Source organism: Sinohyriopsis cumingii, chromosome 5, assembly GCF_028554795.1.
Source record: "Sinohyriopsis cumingii isolate HCF-2022 chromosome 5, ASM2855479v2, whole genome shotgun sequence".
Taxonomy (NCBI): domain Eukaryota; kingdom Metazoa; phylum Mollusca; class Bivalvia; order Unionida; family Unionidae; genus Sinohyriopsis; species Sinohyriopsis cumingii.
Window position 1 is genome coordinate 133,755,093 of NC_142965.1, and position 23,196 is coordinate 133,778,288.

The following is a 23,196-nucleotide window of genomic DNA, read 5'->3' on the forward strand; positions in this document are numbered from 1 at the left end:
GAATAATTCACAAGTGACTACAAGAACAAACCTCGAGACTAAGTGCAGTGGAAACGTTAGGTTTTTGATGAGTCAATTACTCAACATATTCAAACTTGCATTGCTCTATTTATTATACAACATATCCTAACATGAATTATTCTATTTATTATATATGTCTTCAGAACCATTAATTTGCATCTCTCAGTTTTATAGTTGAGAAAATAAAATAGTTATCTTAGATTGCTTATATGTTGAACAAAAGATTAAATAGAGTGATTCATAATGGTACAAAATATGAATGCACCATTATTGTGTCATAACAGCTGTAATGTCAAAATGCACACGTAATGAAGCCATACAAAACATTTCTCATTGATATGGGAAACATGTAAATAAGCCCTACCTTATTTCAAGTAGTTCCCAAAAAAGGCAATCTGTAACTATGACACTCTGAGCTAGTATGTGATTAATAATTGAACAGTATATCATGTTTTGAGTGAGTCGTGTAAAGAATAAATTTGGATTTTGTATCCTACCTTTAGTAATTAATGTTAATCCCCTGTAGGCGGAAAGATGTAGAATAGGCTTATGTCACTCGATTGCATGTCACAAAGTGACTGATGATGGTAGAAGTCACAGTGGCTCAGGCATTAGTGTGCCAAATTTGTGGTTGAAAGGATACAGGATCAGCCTGGGTTGGCTACAGTGGTGTGTCGATGGGCAAGGCACAAAATAACCTACATGCGTTTTTGTGCTATAAAACACCAAACCAAATGTTTTTAGTGCTTTTACTATACGCTTTGTGATATCACTTAGCATTCTCATTAATTAATCGTTATCTTGTAAATTTATATAAAAGATAAAGTCATGTGTTAATTGTAATTGAAAGTTACAATAATCATGTTCACTGTCATTTAAGGTGAATAGCATGTTTTAGCTGACATAAATTAAAGCTTTTTTTGTCAGAAATTAAGGGGTTTAACATTGGCAAGTTACATTTAAGCATGAAAATTTCAGGGACAATCAGAAATGCCTTCTTACTTTAGAAATTATTGTCTAAGTTGCCCCAATATTAGCAATACTTATTTCAAAATATTTGTGCTGTCAGCATACACTGTACAGGCAACAGGTCCAAATTTCTTGCATACATTATACAACAGTTGAACAACTTTTGATAGAAACAAATTATGCAGTTGGGTTAAGTCCTGTATTTGACATGATTCAACTTAAAAAAAACAACGTATAGTAATTTTAATCTGAGATGTGTTTCAGATTAGAAACAAAATAGAACCAACTATTTCTACTGTTGGCTTGATTCACAATGCTTTGATTGCAGTTGAAAGTTAGAAATATGACATGAATGCACAAGCTGAATGAAGTATGATCGTTGAGTACAACGTTTTGTTTTTCTTTTAAAAGGGTGGTAAAAGTCCCCTACATTGGTTGAAACTTTTGTACTGAAACCTTTATCAGTTTTACAATACAATTCATAAGTTTTATATTTTATATAAACTTTGGTAGCATACTCTGCATGGTAGTCCAGTATATAAGCAAATATTGTTATCTTTTTTTCCTTGAGGATTTGATGTCACTGTAACTTATCATTTGTATAGTGTAAAGTGTTACCCTTGGCAAGGCTTGTCTAATATTTTGATAAGTATTTCATCTCCAAACTCAAATTAAAGCTCAAACCTTACAATTCAGAGATCAATTTTAGAGTACAGATAAACATGTTTTCATCTGACACCTCTGTTAAATGATTAATGTGACCCCTGTAGACAGGTGGTTGCTTGATAGATATTTAGTTCTTTAATAACTTCATTTATGAGTCTGTTTAAGACAGATTATTGCCTAATACAGGTGACTATTAAAGCAGGTTTGACTGTACATCTATATAAGAGAACTAGAAAAATGAATAGTACATCCTAAGGTATGACAGTTATGGAAGGTTCTGTGATTCAAGCCATAATTGGAGTAAGTGAAAATGAGTCAAATTTAAATTCTGGAGTCAAATTTAAAATCTTTTAATCAAATTTAAAATTATGGAGTTCAAATAATTCGAATTAGAGATTAAGAATGATTCATTTTTTTCAATATTGTTTGGGACAAACTTGAAATTTTAATAAATTGATAAATTATTTTGCTCATTATAATGTAATTTGTGGACATGATAGCTGAAAATTTGCATATTTATGCATTTAATGCTTTGTTTTTGATTATTAGTATTTATAGAAATCCTTTTCTTGTTAAGTTTAATTGATTTACAAAATGTTGGGTCTGTAATTATATATATCCTCACAAACTTCCTGCGTATTTGTATGTTTTTTTCAAAATCTCAATATCATCTGTACTTGTGATGTTGATTTGAGTGTTGTTTAAAATGTCAGATCTTACATGAAGAACTTGAGAAGCTTACAGAAGAAATGAAGGACAAACCAAGAGCTTTTGACTACTGTCGTAGGGGAGCTTTGCATAGAAAGGTCTGTAGTAGTTTTTGTTGGCTGTTTGGGTCATGCCTTGTGTTTTGCATAGATAAAAATTTCAGTATATGGTTTACACTTTCACAGTTCCTTCTTCTTCCAAGAAAGTGAAAGTGTGAAAAAGATATAATTTTTATGTTCTAGAAGTGGTACACACTGCTAATATTTGTCAGTTGCTGTTGCAGCTCACATGATTTTTGCAGATGAATTTATTTAAAAATTGAACAGTTTTTAATTCTCAAGTTTCATTTTTGTAGTTTTATTCAACCAAAGACTTTTGTTCAGACAAACAGCTATGATTACTTTTTTAAAAATATCTTTATTGCCATAATTTAAAAGCACTGATTTAGAGTATTTATTCCATAATTAAACTGGGAGGTGGGGGCTGCCTGGTAAATTTGTTTAAAAGTTCTGGTTGTTGTTGTTGTTGGGTTTAATGCCATTTTCCAGCACACGATAGGCTATACATGGCGGCCAGTATTAATGGTGGAGGAAGAACCCGGGAAGACCCGGAAAGAACCACCGACCCATGAGAAGCTACTGGCAAGCTTTCTCACATACCCACATTGGCTGAATCCGAGACTCGAACCGGCGCAGACAGAAGTGAGATGGCAGTGATCCGTAACGGAGAGCGCTTTAGACCACTCGGCCACTCAGGGCCCCAAAAGCTCTGGCTTGGACTTACTATCAATTATCAGACAGATGTCTATAGTAAATATTTGTTAACATTTTTGACTCTTAGGGGTGGCTTTACATTGAGCATTGGTTTATAACGGGATAAATACAGCATGCATAATGGACTTTAACACTTTCAGACAGATGTTTGAGATCAGAGAGTTGATTGAGATCAGAGAGATGCTTGAGATCAGAGAGATGATTGAGATCAGAGAGATGTTTGAGATCAGAGAGATGATTGAGATCAGAGAGATGATTGAGATAAGAGAGATGATTGAGATCAGAGAGCTGCTTGATATCTTATTCAGATGATTTTTTATTTATATTTCAGCTTGGTTATATCAAGAAAGCGGAGAAAGATTTGAACAAGTAAATCACAAGACATTTGCATATATTGTAAATTCATTTTTCCTTATGAAGTACCAGTTTTGGGGGGATTTACCAATTTTGGTAGCTTTCTTTGTTACTACAAACCACAAACTGAATGACCTAATGAGCAATAATCTTTCTTTGAAGACAAAACAGAGTCCCTTATAAATCCATGAATTTAAGTGCTGTTGCCCTCTTATAAGACTGCCTGTTCTGCAGCATGAAAGTGGTCTTATAAGAGACTTGGCATATGATGCGAGTAGTAATTATATTTAAAGCTAGAAAGGAATAAATGGTAAAGGATTTTGAAATATTTTATATTTTCATTTAAAAACCACATGTATTTTATGTGATTAAAGTTATATTAATTTTATTTAAAGTTATTATGAATATCATCATTAATAATGCAAAGCCATTTGGATAAACATCAGGTTGTAACTCTCCATCCTTTCCATTTTCCCACTGCTGAAGAATGTATTTTGAATCTATGTGATGTCAAATTTCTCAGCTTTAATCATGGGACTCTCCCTATTTTAATTTAATTGAAATGTTTTCATTCTAAGCTGAGAATCCTAGACATTTTTCACTTTTTTGCAATAACCTCCTTCATTGGTAACTATACCAGTATGAAACTAATTTTGTAGCATGACATGCTTATTGTTTGCAAAGGAAATTAGTTTGTAACATGATTGATTGGTTATACAGGGGTTTCCTTTCAAATATACTTTCTAATCTATGAGAGAGAAGCCACAATGGCTAAATTACCATTTTGTACTTTATGACAACTACATGTCATGCTAACTTATGGTAAACGATACAGTACTTCCAAGCTATTACATTTTGTGATCTTGATAATTGATAATAATTATCAGACTGATATCAAAGAAGCACACAGCAATAAAGATAAATGGATTACTAACCTTTTAGTATGAATTAAATTTGTGCATTATATCGGAATGTTGGAAAAATGTCAATGTTTGAATTTAGAAATCAACAAATATGAGATTTCCATCAGTAATCCCCAATATGTGTATTCTCACGGGACTTAAATTTGACATTTTTCCATTGGTATGTTGGCCACAGGCCATGTTAGAAGGGTCGCCATCCTAGAGGGGTACTTTTGGATACATACTTTTCAGTGCCAAGGGATTCTGGCCACATAAAGCAGGTGGCTGCTGGTTGGGGGGTGGGGCCTGTTCCGAAGGGAGACCACAGTGTTAAGAATTCATTTTTCTGACAAATTCATTTCTGGGGAAATGTTCCAAAATTTTAGCTGTAAGATAGGGATACTTGTCTCCTGAGGAAATGAGTCCATTGGAAATGTTAAAGGTTTTTAAATTGAAAATGTTGTCAAGTTCAGTCCATGGATACCAAGTTTAGAAATCCAATGAGGTACAAACATTTTTATTGGTACGCATAACTGTATATGTGTATTATAAAATCCCCCAATCATGATAGTCACCTTTTATGCATATTTCTGTGAAGCCATGGTAACTGACTGGTTAGTGTGCATTATTCACAACCAAAAGGGTACGATTTTGAATTCTACTATTGAGTTAGTCTAGGTCAGCTACTTTGGCTTCTCCAGTTTATTCCTTTGTGTTTTGCTGCATTGTAAAACACCAAAACTATTTCTGTCTAGCCTGTGAATGTTAGGATAAAATTATAATTTATCAGGTATCAGTAATGATATCAGCATGAAAGGTGTTAAGATTCTTTGTTAGAATTTTTAAAGTCATACATCCTCTGTATCATTTGCAGATACCAGCTAAAGTGTTCATATAATATTGTGTATGCTTAAATTTTGTACCCTGCGATGCTAGGATTTTCCAATTCTATGAACATTTGCAGGAAGTTGTCATTTTAATGCTGTTCTTAGGTAGGACTCGTCATTCAATGGAATCTCTGTAGAATAGACCCAAGGAAAGAGCATATCATGATTATTAATTCACCATTAAAATCTGTTCCATGCCGACCATGTATATTAACATTTTTGAATAAGTAGAAAGTTTACAATAAAGCATTCCCATCGTGGTGTGGGAAAAATGTATTATGGAGACAAATTGAAGTCAGAGTAATGAAAATATGCTGTATTCCATGTATCAGCATATTCCATGTATCAGTGTATTTATTATTTGTACATTGCAGAGCAATAGAGTTGGAACCAATGCTACTAGATGCTTACTGGCATCGTCACTTGCTGTTCGTGTTACAGGATAAGAAAGCCCAGGCATTGGAAGATCTGACGTACATCTTGAAGCACAGCAAGCAGCATTCTGGTGCTTACCGATCTATGTAAGTACATCTTTTTTTTTTTTAAATGAAATTTTTTCAGCATCCTTGAGCATTTATGAGTTTGGTAAATTCAGTGACATTATGAAATTTTGCTCATTGACAACTGAACTATTGTAGTCCCTGGGGGTATAGATTGGCAAACTGTGGGTGAGGAAAGAGGGAGTCCAATTGTGGATACATCATTATATTCCAAGTCAATATTGCAACTTTTAATATTGGTAATATTTTTTACTGAAATAGTAACTGTCCTCTTCTTTATTTCAGTTTTTATTATATTCATTTACTTTTTTTGTCTCTTCACTTTCTGAATATGATAAGGCTTTATTTTATTTTCTGTTTGTTCGGTTAAGTTTCTTGCCAGCTAGGGAATTTTCTTATAATCTGTTGGAAAAATGTTGGTTGATTGATTGGTAGGTTGGTTGGTAGGTTGGTTTAATGCTATCTTTCAGCTTTTGATAGGCCATACTAGGCAGCCAGCATATTTGGTGGAGGAAGAACCTGGAAAAACCCTGGAAAGAAACACTGACCCATGGGTTGTTACTGGCAAGCTTTCTCACATTCATTGGCTGAGCCTTAAACTCAACAGCTGGGATGTTAGTGATTTGTAAAGGCCTTGCACCACTTGGCCACTGGGGAAAAATGAATCTCAGCGGGATTCAGTCTCTAAAAATTGAGTTAAATTACTGCTTATTGGACATCAATAGAATTCACTAAATTTTCTTACTGTGAGCTTTATTGACATTGCCTTACTAGTGACAGTTCAAGGCAGATCTGGAGGTTAACAAAATTTGGTCACCAGTGTTGACTTCAAATCAGCAGAATTTTCGACCCAATTTTGGACAAAAATGACAGCTATTGAACAACTTTCTATTTTCTATATAAAATATGCACATCATCTCATCATAGTAACTTCTTGCCTTTCATACTCTCCTTATACGTAGCACCAACATTTTTAGCCTTTCTTAGTATAATGAGCATCTTCTGGATTATATTTGTGGCAGTCCTCATTGTCTGAATTATATTTGTGGCAGTCCTCATTGTCTGGATTATATTTGTGGCAGTCCTCATCGTCTGGATTATATTTGTGGCAGTCCTCATCATCTGGATTATATTTGTGGCAGTCCTGATCTTCTGGATTATATTTGTGGCAGTCCTCATCTTCTGGATTATATTTGTGGCAGTTCTCATCATTGTTGGTCTCAACACTTAGGAAATGATGTATCGGTTTTGTCTGGATTCTGCCTGAATTTCCTTTAGCGTAGGAAATGTCCTTTCACTGTCTGCATTGGAATATGGCAGTGGTAAGACAACTCTACTTTAAATTGTTTCCTGCCTGTGGTTAGATTCATGTTGCTGAATGCCTGCTGGAACTGCTCAAGAATGGTGCTATCTGGGTTGATTCTGGAAAGTTCTTCGACTTTACATGAATGGCAGAATGCATATTCAAATCCGTTTGAACATGATTCCATCCACTGAAATACCTGTTTCCCTCTATTACAGAATATTGTGATATTTTGATTGTTTTGATTTTGGTATTTTAGCATAGGGAGATAACACACACTTTGATATCTCAACAACTTGAAATACTCAGGCCTAACTGACCTGTTTCGTACCACTCTTTAGTAATAACTAATCCAACCATAATCAATCAATGTCTTTAATCCCTTCTAAACTAGTTCTAGTCACAAATGGTTCAATCCATCTCAATAAATTTTCAACACTGAAGCCAAACGACCCTACCATAAGAATCCAAGTAATGTTTATAGTTTTATGCTGCTTGACATCATTAGTAATCCAACCATAATCCATTAATGGCTTAAATTCTTCCAGATTATTCCTGATCAAACCTTGCATAGACCCATGATTACTTTTAGGTTATTATCTGTTGAGTGAACTGTTAAAGGATCATGCTTACCACACATAATACGAGCTCACAGTCATGTGATCACAGGAACTCTTCTTTTTTAGAAATACTATATTGAAAGTAGTTACATGAAAAGACAAAATACCATGAAATATTTCCATATGTTGATATTTCAAAATAAGTTATTGAGCACACAATTAATTCCTTCATCTAAATCAGGGGTCTCAAATTCAGACCAACATGAGGGCCACATGAGGGTATTTTTTATGGCCCTAGGGCCACACCACCTTTATTATCTCTCATGACACCTTGTGACACAAATTATTTTATGGGCCACTGGATATGGCTTGGCAGTCCACTTGAGGCTCATGGGCAGCATGTTTGAGACCCCTGATCTAAACAGTTGAGAAGTATCACTTTGGAAAATTGTATGTTTTTATTTGTATGCATTGAAACATGGATAGTTTTGAAGAAGAATATTGATTGTCTGCATTATACAATCATTTTCCAAAAAAGAGAGACTCATATTTGGATGTTTATTTTTGAATTTCAAAAAAGAATCATCTACAGAAATATGTCTTTATAATTATTGCTTTTAATGTCACCAAGGAAGTCCATAAATTGCAGATTTTTTGGATGGTGTTTTTATAACACTGCATAGAGGACCTTAAATACTGATAGTGTGTCTTCCAAGGCAGAGAAATTTATCATGATAGCATTGTATTATTGTATTGTCATTTGGCTTAATTTAATAAAATGATACATGCTTATGTTTTAGGTTGTAATTTTGTTTTGCTTGCATGTATGACAAAATTCAAGTGAAAGTAATCTTTCCCTGCAGGGCCGAGATCTACAGGAGACAGGGAGATATTACGATGGCTATTGTCAATTACACTCAAGCCATTAAGTTAAACCCTAAAGATCACGAGGCATACTTCCAGCGAGCCGAAATGTATGAGAAGGTATGGGACTTTATTCATCTGTGTAATCAGCAATACTTGGGATTGACAGTCCTTGAGTTATGGAGGTTTTACATATTTTTTTAAAATTTTCAATGAATTAAATTTTTTGCTTATCTCTTTGGTGTTGGGGAGAGCTGTTTTACTTTGCCTAGTTTGGGTGTCATTGTCGGTGTCAGCTCTTATAAAAGCATGAACATGTGTATAACCACATTGCATCTCCGAGGCAACAGCTTGGAGTGCATTTCACAGCACCTACCCCTATGAAAGGGGGATAATGATTGTACATTCTTGGTTAAGATTATACATTTACCTCATGGCCACATTGGTTTCTTAGCATCCTGTATACATACTGTTAAACTTTGATTCATGAAACTTGGTTGGGAGATTTTGATCAGTACTACACCCTGATTACTAAAGTTGGTCATTGTGACCCTCTTTTATGCTTCAGTAACTTTGGTTTCATTTTGTTTTTAACTTTGTCGTCAAGTCGAATAACTTTGACATTTTCTTCTAAAGTATTATTTCTTCATTTACGTGATGACATGTTAAAGTTTGGTAATGATTTATTCCTATGTTGCTAATTGTACAGTACTGCAATTTAATTTTGTGGATGAAATTTTTGTAAATGAAAAACTTTGTTATAAAGGAAGTGATACATGTACTGTCACTTGATTTTCGGTCGTTGTCTGGTACCCTGTTTTGTTCAGAGTTGATTGTTTCTGTGTGCTTTTGTTAATCCACAAAATCTATTTTTAGCCTATCTGACCATTTATGATCTTGACAATTATGCTTTAAGCCCTGTGCTCTATCAAACCATTACTGAGTCCATTTCTATCTGACCATGTTATGATCTTGACAATTACGTCTAGTCATAATCATCATTTAAAAAAATATCCACTGTGTGAAGCCCAAAGCTCTATCAAAACATTGCTGACCCCATTTCCTGCAAATTTCAGTGTTAATGATATAACAATAACCTTTGTGGTACATGTACTTTAGCCAACACTTCTTTCAGTAACAAAAACCTGACATCCCAAAACAGACTGGGAAAGATAATCTGATTTCTTACCTTACCGTAATAGATAATAGATAAATTGTACATAACATCCATAAAGAACAGTTTCCCAATTTTCTATGATTGTCACTATTGCTTTCATTTTAAAATATTTTTAAAGTTTTAATATTCTGTTTCATACTGCATAAAGAGATGTGTACCGATATATTGATATATCACTGTAGCCTTAGAGTTACCACTGAAGAATGTTTTGCTGTTCCAGCACAAAGCATCCCTCATACACAACACTCCACAAATTCTCCACCTTCAAATCCAGCACAATCAAATGATCTATCTGTGAGGACCAGTTTTCAAGCACATTCGCCAAATGCATTACTCGTGCTAAATGAAAATTGATTTCCAGTGTTTATGATGCCAAGTTGAGAACTTGTTATAATTGGTACAGTATCTTTTCCTCATTAACTACATTTGCAGATTTTCTTCTTGTTCTTATTTACATAAAAGATTTGTCAGTATCCACCATTAGGGGCTATAATGCTGCCCTCTCAAATATTCCTAAATTCTCAATGAATGGCACTTCATTATTGGACATAAATTTATTAGAACCAATCTGGATCTTCTAGCTCCAGCGACCAGTCTCTCATTAATGCGAAGTTGGAACCAATTGTATCTTCTTTGGTCATTATCTAAACCTTCTCATGAACTTTGGAGCAAAAGTTTACTTCAGAACCCTACCCATAAAATAGGCTTCCATCATCAGCATGGAGAAGGATTGAAATTCATGCTTTATCATGGGGAAAAGGTTGTTTCAGTAGTAACTGTGATTTGGTCTTTCTTCTTTGCCAGCCTGATTCCAAGAATCAGCTACCCTTGATAGATTCTATTCCTATTGAAATATCCAGTGTGTTACTCCTTTGCTCAATTAGAACCTTACAGTTCTATCTTGATCACAGGGGAAGAGAAAGGGTCAATTACCATCTTGAGGTGGATTATTGGACTACAATTTAAGAGCTTATCAATCTAAGTGAGAGAGATGTCTGTTTTCTGAAAATCAAAGCCCATGAAGTGAGGGTTATTGCTGCATCTTGGGTCTTTTGAATCATTCTTCTTTGGATAATGGCATGAAAGTTGGCAAAAAGTCTGGTCAGTATAAAACATTGCTCAACTGATCCTTTGTTAGGTAGTCTGGTACTGAAATTGGTATCAGTCTGGTACTGAAATTGGTATCAGTCTGGTACTGAAATTGGTATCAGTCACATCATCAGAGTTTCATATCTTAGTGTTTTTATATTGAAGATAATATAATGAAAATAAGTTTATATTTAGTGGTGGGGTGGGGGGCAGTTATTAAATAGGTTTTCATTTGTCTGACCTGTGCATAGCTGGAAAACACATTTGTTTGACCTCACTTGGGATAGAAAGACAACAATAGTTTAAACAATGAAACAGATTTTTCATCAGAATTTATTTAATATTCCATTGATGAAAATGTCCTCCTAAATTGCACAATGTTGTTTAAAACAAATATCAATAATTTTTTTTCTTCAATTTTGAGTGATGCAGAGTGAACTTTTTCATAAATCCGATTCTCAACCACTTGGACCTGGCTAACAAATACAGGCTTCTTGATGGATCAGTCACAGAGATTAAGATATCTGATTGCAGTCCCAGTGCTGACAGATGTTGTCTTGATAGAAGCTCACATATAATAAATATTTAAGCAGAAAAATAAGATTGCCCAGCTAGGTGTGGCAGGTTTTTCAGCTTGTTGCAGCTATCTGTGCAATGAATTTTTGTTACTGAATTCACAAAGAAATACTCAGCTGTAGAAAAAATAGTACTGTTCCTTCATCAGTACTGGCCTGTCTGCAAATTTAAGTACAAATCAAAATGTTATTTTCTGCAAATTCAATGTGAATAATACCCTTAAAAATGAATTCACAGAATTTAATAATCTCGTCATTATTCAGTATAGAATAAAACAATTAGGAGATACAATTCATATTTTACTGCATATATTTGTTCTATCTACACCTTTTAGAAAGTATTGATTGATTCTTCCTTTACCTACAGCGAGGTGACATGCTTCTGGCATTGGAGGATTATGGGAAGGCCACAAAGATCATGCCCACGAGAACTGATGCAATTCTCAAACATGGAATGTATTATTTTGAGATTGGGTAAGATCTTTTCTGCTGTTAAATTTGTAGTTCTTTGATAGTCTTAGTGCAAGTTTTATCAGTGTTATAATATGAAGTTTATAATATGAAGTTTACATGAGTAGACTTCTTGTGAGGTCTTCTTTATCAAATATGAAAATGGTGATGAGGCATCCAATATGGCCACTGTGGCAGCCGTCTTGAAAATCTTGTTGTTGCTACTTACCCTAAATGGAAAGTCTTACTAAAATGGGGTTTTCACCAGAAGACTTCTAATTGGGCTTCAATCTGACATCTAATATAGGCACCATGTGGTCATTTATAAAATAGTATCAATCTTATTGGTACTTCAGATTGTATGGCTATATTCATATGGGGTTTTAACCAGATGTCTAGATCATTAGTAAGTTCCGATACTCAGAGTATAAATATCTTCAGAGTTCAAAATTTTCAGTAATATCACACTGCCTTCTTCGGTTACTAATGTTGATCACATGACCTATAATGGCAGTGTGATATTGCCAAATATTTTGAACTCAGAAGATATTTATGTTATGAATTATGCAGAGCAGGGAAGCATCCTTTCCAGAAGACTTCATACGATGTCTGGTTTTGTCCTAAATGAAAATTTGGCTGATCGTACATCCAATCTGGCCGCCACATAATCTAATTGGAAAATCTTGTTGTTGCTCAGAAATTTCATAGATGGTTTCAACACACAGCATTTAAAAAGAAGAAACTTGTCTTCTCTTAAATTCCTGAAAATTATTTTTGGTCAGTAATCAAGGTCTTATTGATTCATTGATTTACACTTTTTGTTTAGTCTAAGCTTAGTAGCATAAGTTGAAACACAGAGGTCACTTTTTGGGTTGCCATGTTAAGATTTTGTTTTCTGAGTTTGTGGAAATTATGGAAAGATTTTAATATTTTAATATTGAAGTCATCTCCAATAAGTGCATATCACATAAAATCATTACATATTTCATGCAGATATTGGAAGGTGGGGTGATGGAATTTGTAAGCTTTTGTATTTCATGCAGATATTGGAAGATTGGGTGATGGAATTTGTAAGCCTTTTCTAGAACTGTAAACAGTAATCACATTTAAGATCTGCAAATATATAAACTTTTCATTTTATCAACTAAACATCAATAAAACATTTAATAATATAACTTATATTTTCTAAATTATTGCATCACAGTAACTTTCCCAGAATACACTGTGATATGAATCCTATGTGTAATGCCAAAAATACACTCAGTGATATGAATCCTTTTGTGCAGTGATGAAAATGCATTCTGTAATAAGAACCTTTATGTGCAGTGATGAAAATACATTCTGTGATATTAATCCTTATGTGCAGTGATGAAAATACATTCTGTAATAAGAATCCTGATGTGCAGTGATAAAAATACATTCCGTAATAAGAATCTGTATGTGCAGTACCAGAAATACATTCCGTAATCAGAATCCGTAAGTGCAGTGCCAGAAATACATTCCGTAATAAGAATCCATATGTGCAGTGCCAGAATCACATTCTGTAATAAGAATCCATATGTGCAGTGCCAGAATCACATTCTGTAATAAGAATCCGTATGTGCAGTGCTAGAAATACATCCTGTAATAAGAATCTGTATGTGCAGTGCCAGAAATAGGAAGCTTCAGAATCTCCATTATTAGATTTCAGCTTTACCTATTGGCAATCTTCATCAGAATTATTGTTTGCCCTTGTGAAAATTCACTTGCCCTGGATAGTGGGAATTTTAAGGTCGGCCTTTTCTAGATCATTCTGTATTAACTTCGTCACACAACAATAATAGACTAATAGACAAAATTAAACTACGTGAAAAAATCATTATTTTGTTGTATGTTATATTTTTTCTTTCATATCATGCAAAAGAATGACTAGGTTCACCTGTAGACATGCCAGATATGTACCTACAGAGGAATTAAGTGGATAACATTCCAAATTGAAATTAATATACATGGTGCTAGATAAAAAGTTGTCTTTAGTTCTGATTATTATTGTTAGAAATATTGAAATAATTCCTTATTACTGATTTTTTTTCCCTTAATTATAGGAGCTGGAACAATGCAATCAATGATTTCTCAGATTTGCTGAGAGTTGACCCTCTGAATGCAGAGGCCCATGTACTTAGAGGCCGAGCTTATGCGAACATGGGACAGTGGAGTCTTGCAGTGGGTGATTTGTCAGCAGCTATTCATCTGAATCCAAACCACTGGAAGGCCTTCTACCACAGGGCTTGTATTCTTAGAAAGTATGCAGTGGTTTTCATATTGGTCATTACCAATATTAGAAAATATGTAAAGTAATAAAGATGGTACTGAAAAATAAGAAGAAAGAAAGAAGTTATCTAGAGTTCCATGATTAGATTTACAAATTTATGTTGTATGAACACATTCTTTTGAATTTTATTAAGTATTGTGTCATTAATAGTAGTAACCTTGATAAATATAGTTAATATTGTGGTAATTACTGGGTTCAGATGTAGTTAATGTGGTAATTACTGGGTTCAGATTTAGTTAATATTGTCATATTTACTGTTTTCAAATGTAGTTAATATAGTGAAAAATTACTGGGTTTAGATGTACTTAATATTGTAATTATTTGGTTCAAATGTTTTCACTGTGGTGATTATTTGGTTGAAATGCATTTATTTTAATTACTGAGTTCATATATAGTTATTATTGTGGTAATTATTTGGTTCAAAGGTAGTTATTTTTGTGGCAATTGGTTCAAATGTACTTAATATTATGGCAAGTACTGGGTTCAGATGTAGATATTATTGTGGTAATTGCTGGGTTCAGATGGTAATTACTGGGTTCCAATGTAGTTATTATGGTGGTATTTACTGGGTTCCAATTTAGTTATTATGATGGTAATTACTGCATTCCAGTGTAGTTAATATGGTGTTTATTACTAGTTTCAAAGTTATTATGGTGGTATTTACTGGGTTCCAATGTAGTTATTATGGTGGTAATTACTGCATTCCAGTGTAGCTATTATGATGGTAATTACTGGGTTCCAGGATAGTTATTATGGTGGTAATTACTGGGTTGCAGGATAGTTATTATGGTGGTAATTACTAGGTGCCAGGATAGTTATTATGGTGGTAATTACTGGGTTGCAGGGTAGTTAATATGGTGGTAATTACTGGGTTGCAGGATAGTTATTATGGTGGTAATTACTGGGTTGCAGGATAGTTATTATGGTGGTAATTACTGGGTTCCAGGATAGTTATTATGGTGGTAATTACTGGGTTGCAGGGTAGTTAATATGGTGGTATTTACTGGGTTAAAATTTATCGCTATGAATAAGAGTGATAGAACATATTATTTAACCATGGCTATATGGAATATATTCCTTACATAAATATTAAAAGTGGGATTTATTATTTAAAGTTAAAGACAAAACGGTATCTCTTTACTTTGGAATTGCTTCAGAGAAATGGAAAATTTATTTTTTGGATTATGCTGTTAGGTTGGAGAATATGCCTTGTTTTAAAAAAAATTGACCATGTTGCATTCAAATTGAAACAACATCAGTAATTTTTATCTTCTTGTGCCATTTGTAAGTTAATCCACACACCTCAGTTTCATTGACTTTATTACTAAATATGATATTGAGGACCAGGCTGAAGTTAATTTTAAGTTCAGTGTCAAACCACAGCTGCAATAATTATCATTACAGATAAGTATAATAGATGTGTTTTAAAAAATGATTTTTTTAAAATGTAGAGCTTATCCCAGGCGTGCCCTTCAGGACTACAGTGTATCCTTGCTAATCTGTGACACAGAGGAAAATGTCATGTCATATCTCCACAGAGGGATTTTATACAACTCTATGGGGAGGTAAGAGAAATCTGTTTTAATCACTACTGGTCATAGATCAAAAGAGCATATGGGGTGGTCTTTCATATGTTGTATATCGTTCATCTGTTTGCACAAGTTTATTATTGCTACTCCTAATAAACTACTTGGAGGGTAGCCATGAAAATGTACATACATTTCATCTCATGGTCAGGTTGGTCTTAATGAGAATGGTACTGATTAGGTGTCGAGTCATCTTGAAAATCTTTTTATTGTTACTCCTGGAGAATGGATGGTCATATTAAGGTGGAGTTTTCACTAAAAGACTTATTTTGATGTCTAATTGGCAATTTTTTAAAAATGGTGCCAATCTGAAATCCATTATGGCTACAATAGCATCCATCTTGACAATTGTGTAATATCTGCTCCTCCTGAATGAAAAATCATTCTGACTTCGCTTTCACTGGAAGACTTATAATGTCTAATTGATTGTAACTGTAAATGACACAGATCTGATATCTAATATGTCCATCACAGTGTCCAGTCATGAAAATCTTGTTGTCACAACTTCATCTGAATGACTGATCATATTAACATGGGGTTTTCACTGATCATATTAACATGGGGTTTTCACTGATCATATTAACATGGGGTTTTCACTGATCATATTAACATGGGGTTTTCACTGATCATAATAACATGGGGTTTTCACTGATTATATTAACATGGGGTTTTCACTGATCATATTGACATGGGCTTTTCACTAATCATATTAACATGGGGTTTTCACTGATCATATTAACATGGGGATTTCACTGATCATAATAACATGGGGATTTCACTGATCATAATAACATGGGGTTTTCACTGATCATATTAACATGGTTTTCACTGATCATATAAACATGGGGATTTCACTGATCATAATAACATGGGGTTTTCACTGATCATATTAACATGGGGTTTTCATTTATCATATTAACATGGGGGATTCACTGATCATATTAACATGGGGTTTTCACTGATCATATTAACATGGGGTTTTCACTGATCATATTAACATGGGTTTTCACTGATCATATTAACATGGGGTTTTCACTAATCATATTAACATGGGGTTTTCACTGATCATATTAACATGGGTTTTCACTGATCATATTAACATGGGTTTTTACTGATCATATTAACATGGGGGTTTCACTGATCATATTAACATGGGGTTTTCAATGATCATATTAACATGCAGTTTTCACTGATCATATTAGCATGGGGTTTCACTGATCATATTAACATGGGGTTTTCACTGATCATATTAACATGGGGTTTTCAATGATCATATTAACATGGGGGTTTCACTGATCATATTAACATGGGGTTTTCACTGATCATATTAACATGGGGTTTTCACTGATCATATTAACACTGGGTTTTCACTGATCATATTAACATGGGGTTTTCACTGATCATATTAACATGGGTTTTCACTGATCATATTAACATGGGTTTTCACTGATCATATTAACATGGGTTTTCACTGATCATATTAACATGGGGGTTTCACTGATCATATTAACATGGGGTTTTCACTGATCATATTAACATGGGGTTTTCACTGAAAGACATTATTATGTCTAGTTGGTGCTAAATGAGAATGGTGCCGATATGATTTTCAATATGGGCATCACAGTAGCCATCTTAAAATCTTGTTCTCAATACATTTGAAAAGAAAGTCATAATGACATGTGTTTTTCACCAAAAGACTTCTTATGACATCTGGTTGGTCCTAGGTGAAAATGGTGCCACTCTCTTATCCATTATGGCTGCCACAGTGGCCATCTTAAAAATCTTGTTATAACTACTCCTCTTGATTTAATGGTTGCATCAACATGGTGTTTTTATTATATGACCTTTTATGATGTATTGCTTTTGCTAAAGAAAAATGGTGTTGCACAGACATCCAGTATGCCCGCCAAAACAGCCATCTTGAAAATAATATTATCACTACTTCTCCAGAATGAATAATCATATGAGCATGGCTGCCACATCTGTAAAATATATTATGGCTTCTTATGGCTGGTATTGTTGTCATGATTGTACTTTCACCAGAAAACTTTTTGTGATGTCTAGTTGGTCCTGTGGGGAAATGGTGCCCATGTGATATATCCAATATAGCCACCGTGGCAGCCATCTTTAAACTTTTGTTATTGTCAATCCCAAAATCGAAAGACATATCAAAATGGTGTTTTCACCAGAAGACTTTTTATAAAGTCTTGTTGGTCCTATATTTAAATGGTGCTGATATGATGTCCACTATGTCCACAATGGTCTGATGTCTACTATGTCCACAATGGTGGCTCTCTTGATTTCTACTACGTCCACAGTGGTGGCTCTCTTGATGTCTACTATGTCCACAATGGTTTGATGTCTACTATGTCCACAATGGTGGCCCACTTGATATCTACTATGTCCACAATGGTCTGATGTCTACTATGTCCACAATGGTGGCTCTCTTGATTTCTACTATGTCCACAATGGTGGCTCTCTTGATGTCTACTATGTCCACAATGGTCTGATGTCTACTCTGTCCACCATGTTGGCCTTCTTGATTTCTACTATGTCCACAATGGTGGCTCTCTTGATGTCTACTATGTCCTCAATGGTGGCTCTCTTGATGTCTACTATGTCCACAATGGTGGCTCTCTTGATGTCTACTATGTCCTCAATGGTGGCTCTCTTGATGTCTACTATGTCCACAATGGTGGCCCACTTGATATCTACTATGTCCACAATGGTCTGATGTCTACTATGTCCACAATGGTGGCTCTCTTGATTTCTACAATGTCCACAATGGTGGCTCTCTTGATGTCTGCTATGTCCACAATGGTCTGATGTCTACTCTGTCCACCATGTTGGCCTTCTTGATTTCTACTATGTCCACAATAGTGGCTCTCTTGATGTCTACTATGTCCACAATGGTGGCTCTCTTGATTTCTACTATGTCCACAATGGTGGCTGTCTTGATGTCTACTATGTCCACAATGGTCTGATGTCTACTCTGTCCACCATGTTGGCCTTCTTGATTTCTACTATGTCCACAATGGTGGCTCTCTTGATGTCTACTATGTCCACAATGGTGGCCCTCTTGATGTCTACTATGTCCACAATGGTCTGATGTCTACTATGTCCACAATGGTCTGATGTCTACTATGTCCACAATGGTGGCCCTCTTGATGTCTACTATGTCCACAATGGTCTGATGTCTACTATGTCCACAATGGTGGCCCTCTTGATGTCTACTATGTCCACCATGGTGGATGGCTCTCTTGAAAATCTTTTTATCACTATTCCTTTGAAAGCCATTTTGACATGGAATTTTAACATAAGAGGTTTTATGGCATTGGTTCCTAATGAAAATGATGCAAAATGACCCTAAAAATGGACACAGTAGTGGCCATCTTGAAATAACTGTTAAATTTACTGCTTCCAAATGGATGGTCTATGAATGTGGGGTTTCACCAATATACTTCTTATGATACCTAGTTGATCCTAAAAGAAAATGGTGCTGCCTCCCATGCATCCAGTAAGACTGCCACAACATATGTCCTGAAAATCATGCTGTACTACTGCAGAATGTGAGGCCATACTGACATGCGGTTTTCACCCATAGACTTGTAATGATGTCTGCTTGGTCATAAATGAAAATAGTTTCAATCTTACATCCAATGTATCCACTAAAGCAGATAATTTGAAAATCCTGTTATTGCTTAAGAATATCAGAGATGGTTTCAACACTTGGCAGGTTAAAGACATGGTCTTATCTTCAATTCCAGGAGATTCCTTTCACTCATTGGAGAATCAGTCTTTTTGAGGAACTCATATTTATTCATTAAAAAATCTTCAAGCTAAAAATTCTTCATGTATTGTAAATTGATCATTAATCATCGGAGAATATCAGTGTTTGTGGTCTATGTTTGTTGCCACAGATCATGAATTAAAAAACCCACCAAACAATCATCTTTTGGTGGAAATAATGGAACCCACTCCACCAGTCAGTAAATGCATTTCAGCACTGTTGTTAATGCTGTTTTTGAAAATTGCAAAAACTGATATCCACCAAAATAAATGGATTGAGAGTAGCATCAGAGAGGATGTGTTATCTTGCTTACCTTCCCTGTTTTATAGCCACTTGTCCAGGACAGTAGTGTCAGAAAGGATGTGTTACCTTGCTTACATTCCCAGCTTCATAGCCACTTGTCCATGACAGGTGTATCAGAGAGGATGTGTTACCTTGCTTACCTCCCCTGCTTCATAGCCACGTGTCCAGGACAGTAGTATCAGAGAGGATGTGTTACCTTGCTTACCTTCCCAGCTTCATAGCCACTTGTCCAGGACAGTAGTATCAGAGAGGATGTGTTACCTTGCTTACCTCCCCTGCTTCATAGCCACTTGTCCAGGACAGTAGTGTCAGAGAGGATGTATTACCTTGCTTACCTTCCCTGTTTCATAGCCACTTGTCCAGGACAGTAGTGTCAGAAAGGATGTGTTACCTTGCTTACCTCCCCTGCTTCATAGTCACTTGTCCAGGACAATAGTATTAGAGAGGATGTGTTAACTTGCTTACCTCCCCTGCTTCATAGCCACTTGTCCAGGACAGTAGTATTAGAGAGGATGTGTTACCTTGCTTACCTTCCCTGCTTCATAGCCACTTGTCTAGGACAGTAGTATCAGAGAGGATGTGTTACCTTGCTTACCTTCCCTGTTTCATAGCCACTTGTCCAAGACAGTAGTATCAGAGAGGATGTATTACCTTGCTTACCTTCCCTGCTTCATAGCCACTTGTCCAGGTCTATTGACTGTTAGAACAAACAGCTTATCTGGCACTTTATCTCAGAAGTTTTACACAGATTTCATTAACATTTTTACATATACTGTCGGTATTCTTTCATATCTCAAAACTATTATAATTATTAATACCATAGTGTTACCAAATTAGTTTTGTTTTTATTAGCATCTTAGAATTACTTGACATCTGTTAGTATGTATTTACCTTGGGACCCATCCACAAATTTCATAAAAATCTCATTTTTCACACAATCATAAAAATTATTATCAATGAAAATAAATGAATTTGCAGTATACAAAACCACTAGGGTTCACCATTTAAAATTGGTTATTGAACAAATACCATGCATTGAATATCATTGTTGCTGTTATTATTATTATTATTATTGTTATTGTTATTATTATAAAGATTGCTTTATATGCACAGTACAACAAAACTATAATTATGGGTGCATGTTGTTCTTTCCCAAATCCACTTAAGATTACTGTACTTTAATCTGTCCTAGAAATGAAATCATCACTGACTTAAAAATGTACACCAATCTTAGTTTTTGTTCAGTCAATTAAAACAATGTCTGGATTAGTCGGTTGCCCAACTTATCAAGATCAAAAGACATTCAGCTTATGTGAGAATCCTGTGAAGAACAGAAAATCTGAATAATCTGTATATGGCAGCTCGTTATGACTCATGAACTGAAAATTCATTGCCTTCACAGACACATTTTGAATATTGAATGACCCCAGACCCTAATTAAAAGGGACGTAACTTGTATCTTTTGTAAAAGTCAAACATTGTTTCTTCAGAGATAGGTTTAATTCAGTCACATAGATGAATATGTGTAACTATACCTTTCACACAGGCACAAAAGGTGACTTCTGTCTGTTTCTGCTGTGATAACACAACTACTTTTCCCACCATAGCAAAAGAATTGCTTCAGTCATGTAAGAATAAAAACTGCTTTGCTTTTGAAGCTGACATGTTGACATCTTTGACTTTGACATTGTGACTGGAGTACAGTAAGGACAATCAAAACATGAAATGCTTAAGCACTGATTCACACAATATACCTTCTAAAAAATGCCTTGCTCATCAAACAAAAAAAAGTGTTTGCATACTTGGAGTGGTCACCACTGATATGCTTCAGTGACCACTTAAGGTAGGGTGAATCCATTGTTTGGTTAGGGAACACCTGGCTGCTGACCACTGGAGGCAGGTGACCATTAAATACAGGTCATTTATGTAGGAAATTTGCCTGGGTGAAATAAGAATGGCCATTGAGACTAGGTGACTGCATTAGGACAGGTTTGACTACTTCCATAATTTTCCTTCCAGAGCAGAGGATGCAGTTCCTGATTTTGAGAGTGTTCTGAAGCTGAATAAAGATGTGGCCTGTGCTCATGTCAACCTGGGGCTGATACTTATGCATCGTTATGAAAATTATCACAGGTAGATATAATATAATCTTATATTACCTCTGGCAGCTTAAGTTGAGGTGGGGTGGTGTACTGGAATCAGCTCATCCATTTTTCTATGACACTTTTCTTTACTTAGTGTATCCTAAACTGTTTTCGATATCTTCATAGAACTTGGTGTGCTTTTATATCATGGCTAGACACTGGGTCCTGCTTTTATATCATGGCTAGACACTGGGTCCTGCTTTTGTATCATGGCTAGACACTGGGTCTTGCTTTTATATCATGGCTAGACACTGGGTCCTGCTTTTATATCATGGCTAGACACTGGGTCCTGCTTTTATATCATGGCTAGACACTGGGTCCTGTAAACAAATGAAGTCCGTCTCATCTGCATTTTAAGAGTTATCTCCAATTTTTATTACAGATTGTGTCAAATCATCTTACTCTTATCCATTTAATATTTCCAGAACCATTTTAGATAGTTTCATGAAACTTGGTATACATGTATATCATGACAAGAGTTTGTATCCCATACATGATTTGGCTTTGTTAGAGTAGGATATTTAGAGTTATATCATGACAAGAGTTTGTATCCCATACATGATTTGGCTTTGTTAGAATAGGATATTTAGAGTTATCTCTCCAATTCTTTTTATTGCATGTCATATCTTGCTAGGAGTATTGTATAGGTGCTATCTTACTGACAGTTCTAAGTAATCCATTTTTGTCACTGAAACTTTTGTAATGAGGCTAATTTGCAGATAAAGATGGTTCATTTAAGTGATTTTCCTGACATTGCTTCATAGAATTCTAACAAATTATTTTCCTCTGTACATGCACAATTTATTTGTAAGACAGATAATTGTATATCGAAGATATTCAAGTTGTAGGTAAATGTACTCTTTTATTTAGTTCATATTCCATACATTCTATACATTATCCAAAAAATTTTTATTTTGTTATGAAATAAGGGCTATCAAGAAGTTCACGGCTGCCATCAAAGTGGATCCAACCTATGTCCGTGCATACGTCTGTAGAGCAGAAGCCTACCACAAAATACATGAGGTAGAGTACATTCAACAGTATCCAATAATTCTGATTCTTAGTCTCATCTTCAGTATTATTATTATTATTTGTTGTTGTAGTTATTATTATTATTATTTGTTGTTGTAGTTATTATTATTATTTGTTGTTATTTTAGTTACTATTATTATTTATTATTATTATTATTATTTGTTATAGTTTTTATTATTATTATCATTATTATTATAATTATTATTATTATTATTATTATTATTATTATTAT

General features: G+C 34.7%; 1 protein-coding gene across 3 annotated transcripts in view; it reads left to right on the top strand.

The window, feature by feature from the left end:
* The window catches only part of LOC149800271 (uncharacterized), a 171,543-nt gene that overhangs the window by 96,241 nt on the left and 52,106 nt on the right, over window positions 1–23,196 (top strand). For all 3 annotated transcript variants that reach the window (XM_089959840.1, XM_089959843.1, XM_089959841.1), the window contains 9 exons: window positions 2,370–2,462; window positions 3,469–3,506; window positions 5,655–5,801; window positions 8,507–8,627; window positions 11,716–11,822; window positions 13,883–14,080; window positions 15,561–15,674; window positions 21,808–21,921; window positions 22,862–22,955. In XM_089959840.1, the coding sequence (XP_089815966.1) occupies window positions 2,370–2,462; window positions 3,469–3,506; window positions 5,655–5,801; window positions 8,507–8,627; window positions 11,716–11,822; window positions 13,883–14,080; window positions 15,561–15,674; window positions 21,808–21,921; window positions 22,862–22,955 (1,026 nt within the window). The remainder of the gene's footprint in view (window positions 1–2,369; window positions 2,463–3,468; window positions 3,507–5,654; window positions 5,802–8,506; window positions 8,628–11,715; window positions 11,823–13,882; window positions 14,081–15,560; window positions 15,675–21,807; window positions 21,922–22,861; window positions 22,956–23,196) is intronic.